This window comes from Marmota marmota, unplaced genomic scaffold (assembly GCF_001458135.2).
Source record: "Marmota marmota marmota unplaced genomic scaffold, marMar, whole genome shotgun sequence".
Lineage (NCBI taxonomy): Eukaryota > Metazoa > Chordata > Mammalia > Rodentia > Sciuridae > Marmota > Marmota marmota.
The window spans coordinates 29,105,678-29,110,352 of record NW_026000249.1 but is presented as its reverse complement, the minus strand read 5'-3'; the positions used below and the strand labels follow the sequence as shown (position 1 = coordinate 29,110,352).

General features: G+C 36.2%; 1 protein-coding gene across 9 annotated transcripts in view; it reads left to right on the top strand.

The window, feature by feature from the left end:
* Positions 1-4,675, top strand: part of Cask (calcium/calmodulin dependent serine protein kinase) — a 224,306-nt gene that overhangs the window by 32,972 nt on the left and 186,659 nt on the right. For all 9 annotated transcript variants that reach the window (XM_048796316.1, XM_015488115.2, XM_015488113.2 and 6 more), the window contains exon 2: positions 3,488-3,565. In XM_048796316.1, the coding sequence (XP_048652273.1) occupies positions 3,488-3,565 (78 nt within the window). The remainder of the gene's footprint in view (positions 1-3,487; positions 3,566-4,675) is intronic.

The window sequence follows — 4,675 nt, the reverse complement described above, 5'->3', positions numbered from 1 at the left end:
ATATAAAATAACATATGTATATATAGAGAGAGAGAAACTAATAATCAATATTTGGAACCAATATAAAGAAAACCTTAAAATTATAACTTAGATATATGAAAAGAAATGGAGAAACATATCATGTTCATGGATGAAAATGTCTTTAAAATTTAATTTCTAGAAGTTAGTTTATAAATGAATGCAATACCATCTTAGTCAAAATGTTTTTAAAGATTTACAATTTAACAAAATTATTTTAATTTTCATCTGAGAGAAAAATTCATAGGAAAAAAAGAATAATGAAATGAGATATATTTTGTCAAATATCACAAAGTGCCATTACAGTATTTAAAATAAGCCAGGTGTGCCTTCCTATAATCCCAACTACTTGGAGGCTGAGGCAGGAGAATCAGAAGTTTGAGGCTAGCATCAGCAACTTAGCAAGACTCTGTCTCAAAATAAAAAATGAAAGAGATAGGGATGTAACTCAGTGGTAAAGTGCCCCTAGGATCAATCCCCACTACCAAAAAATAAAAAAAGATAAAATGATATGATTCTGGATCCAAGAATAAACAGGTCAGTGGAAGAGAAACCTAAAAATACCCCATGTATATATGTGCATGTGCAGAGATTGTAATTTCAAGGACTAGTATTTCAGATATGATCAGAAGGAAAAAATAGATTGAACAGTGCTATTAATTATAGCACAGGGCAGTAAATAATTTCCAGTTTTTTCTAATTGACTGATTTACCCCATAGGCTCTGGCTTCTCACCACTTTGCAAACATGCCTGCCCTCATTTCCCTTTCCTCTTTTCCCCTTTAGGTCCCTCCAAAAAGTCTTCCTCTAGATCTCAGGACAGCTCCCAGATTCTTATGTTTTATTGTTATGGTTTTGATAGGAAGTGTCCCCCCAAAGCTCCTGTTTTTTTTTGCAGTAATATTCAGAAGTGAAATGATTAGAATGTGAGAGCTATGATCTAATCAGTCTATCCTAGTTTGAATGGGCTGAGTGGTAATTGGCTGTGGCTGGAGGAGGTGGGTCATTGGGGGCATGCCATGGAAGGATGTATCTTCCCTGTGGCTCCTTCCACCCTCTGTCTCTCTCAACTTCCTGATCCCACCTTGAGTTGAGCAGTATTCCTTCACTGGGCCCTTCCCCCATGATGCACTGCCTCACCTTCAGCCAATGGTAATGGACTTCACTCACCATAGACTGAACTTCTGACACCATTAACCCAAATAAATTTTTCTTCCTCTTAGTAGTTCTCATCAGATATTTTGTTCACAGCAATGAAAGACTGACTATCACATTTATTATGCAATCAATTTGGCTCTCTCCTTTGGCCAACTCCTCTTCTCAGCTGAACAGTGCTTATCTTCACAATGCACAATTAGAAAGGAAAACACCTAAACAAAACCAATTCCTTCACTATGAGATATTTTTTTCAGTCCTCATAGATCAACTAGCTAGTTTAAACTGCAGCCAGGTTTAAAAATAGGAGTTTTTTTCTCCCACAGTACAAAGAAACAAAAAATATTCAGCCTCTGTGGTAATCAAAGAATTGTAAATTAAAGCAATAACAAATGACTTTTTTTTTTCTCCTCTCTGATTGGCAGAAATGAAAAAGAGTAGTCATTATACTGGTAACAAGATAGAGGAAAGGACACATCCACACTCGCTAGAAAGAATATGAATTTTTTTCTAATTTTAAAATGTTTCTGGTAGTATGTATATGGAAAATGTTATTGTATATATACTTTAGACCTAGCAACTCCCACTCCTAAGAATTTTACTACATAGATAATCAGAGTTGTTCACAAAGGTTCACCCAGGCTTGATTTCTGATGGTAGGAAACAGGTGATACAGTACTTCAGAGTAGACTAGGCCCTCAGATACATTTTGGAGAGAACCCTACTTAACATTGGAAACTGTCCATCAGGTGTGAAATGGAAACTAGGTAAAAATTGTGAAACCTGGTATAAATGTGGAAGTATTTTTATTTATATAAAACCACACCAAGATCCAAATGATATAATCAGCTGTTCATTAAATATCTACTGTGTGCTCAGTCTTCTGGTGGGTATTGGTTAAGGGTGTGTTGAAAGTATAAACCCTACTTGTTGTTTAGAACTTTACACTCTTGTTGAAGTGTTATAGGGTCTGAGATTGTGCGTTTGTTCTTTGTACTCCCAGTAGGTGTAGCTGTAGTCAACCGGAAGAGCACTGGACACAGCTACCAGAGACTTGAATCCTGTCCCTATTGTATCTTTGTCCAATCACAGATCATTTGAGAATGAGAATAATTCTGACCTCATGGGGTAGTTGAAGGGAGGTATGACAGGAAGTGCTCCGCATAATAAGTATGTTAGTGACTTTTTTCCCTTCTAGAAGTTTCTATTTCCTCAGTATAATACCTATAGCAGGTATACTGGAGACTGAGCCACTGGATTTGAAAACATTTTGTAAGGCTTAAAGCATGAAAATGGTATCTGTTAATATGTGAATAATTTCATTAATATAAGTAATGACCTAGCAATAGTTACATGTGCATATATGCGTATATGTATTTACATTATGTAAATGCCAAATGTTGTGACTATGTGTAGGTTGTTAAAGGAAGAAAGCAAAGGAAGACATTAATATAACTGGTGATCATTGAGGGGGCTTCGTAAGAAGTGGGATTAGAATGGAAATTTGAATCGAGGCAGTTATTGATTATGAAGAGCAGTTTATGCAAACGTGTATGTCCAAAAAATAAAAGGAAAAAGAAATGATATATTCAAGGAGTGCTAAGAAGACCATTCTTGCTAGAGAGTGTGGTTTCTTGAAATGCCATTGGACAGGGTAGATAGAAGAAAGCAGGTGTGGCCAAGACCACAAGAGATCTTACCTTTCCTGTGAGAAAGAGAGAACCATTGTAAGTTTTAGAGCAGATAGTAACACTGTGTCACCATCACATCAATGTATTAGAATATATTTGTAGCAATTAACTTTGGTAACGGAAGTGTAAACAAAAATATAGATCAGCTCATTCTTTTTTCCTTTCACGACACATAGTTCAAATTTCCCATTTGGTGGTGATAACTACAATGAAATGTTTTAAATCTTTGTATTCCTGAAGTATTACATTACGTGACTAGAAACCGGTAATTTTAGAATTTGACTCAAAATGTGTCCACAGCCTCCAGCATTGCTCCTTTCTGGGACTTCTTATCATGATAAACTAGAGAAAAGAAAATTTATAGTCAGTTTTCCGTACCTCATGATATTGGATACTTCCATTGCCTTACTCTTGCTAGAGGTTACTTTTCCTGCACGTTTTCAATGTTAAGATGGTTATAATATCCTGTATAATTTATGCCTGCTTTTCATTGAAAGAAAAGAGATTTAAATAACATACAGTCATTAGCAATAAGTCAACAAATAACTTGATGACAGTGTATTCACTTTCAGTGTTGCCTTTTTGGAATTTCTTCTTACATTCCTTTTTACATTTCTCTACAGTATGGATGGAGCTGATCTGTGCTTTGAAATCGTAAAGCGAGCTGATGCTGGTTTTGTATACAGTGAAGCTGTAGCCAGGTATGTATCTGTATCTAACTCCCGAGAGGTGGGCCACGGATGTGGCTCAGATGAGTAGTAGAGTACTTGCTTGCCTAGCATGCACAAGGCACTGGGTTCCGTTCCCAGTACTGCAAAAATAATGATAAAATGAGTCCGCAGAAATAAAGTAGAGGAAAGTAATAATGAAGAAATCACCTGCTCTTCCAATGGATGGTGAGTGCACCACTGCTCCTTGCTGCAAGGATCACAGCTGTTTCAATATGCATTAGCAGAATCAAATAGTAACTCAAAGTGCAAACTACCAAACAGTGAATTGGTCTATTTAAACATGGGTTTAGGGCTGGGGTTGTGGCTCAGTGGTAGAGCACTTGCCTAGCACGTGTGAGGCACTGGGTTCGATCCTCAGCACCACATAAAAATAAGTAAATAAATAAAACAAAGGTATTGTGTCCAACTACAACTAAAAAAACATTTTAAAAAACAGGGTCTACATTTTCACACCAGTACTGCTGTTTTTCCCATTTCTGATGCTTTTATACAAGGAGGGATTTGATAGCCCAGGAACCATGTGTAGAAATGAACTTGGGTTTCTTTGGTTTAATATTTGTTCTTTGACAGATGCACCTCATTAGTTCTTCCTTTTGCCTTTAGTGATATCACATTGCTATGTGATCAGTTCATCTAAGGAAAAACACAAAGCAGTAAAAGAAACAACAAAAAAAAACATTTTTCTACTGAATACATTTGCTTCAGGCCAGTGTATGGCAACTGTTGTTCTTAAATGGAGTTGTTATAAAGACCTAATGACTCAAGATAAGAAATAAATATGAAAAATCATGGATGCCAAGCAAGTACTGGGCCACTAGCTTATATATTTAAAGCAATACAGCTATCTGCTTTGGATATATTAGATCATATCATAAAATAATTACATAGCATAAATAATTATCATAGCATAAAATAATTACACTCCAGTGGGTTGCCTGCTTAAAACATGGTGTGGTGCAGTAGTGCATTCCTGTGATTCAGTGGCTGGGAGGCTGAGGCAAGGAGAATCATGAGTTCAAAATCAGCCTCAGCAACTCAGTGAGACCCTGTCTCTAAATATAAATACATATATATATATAT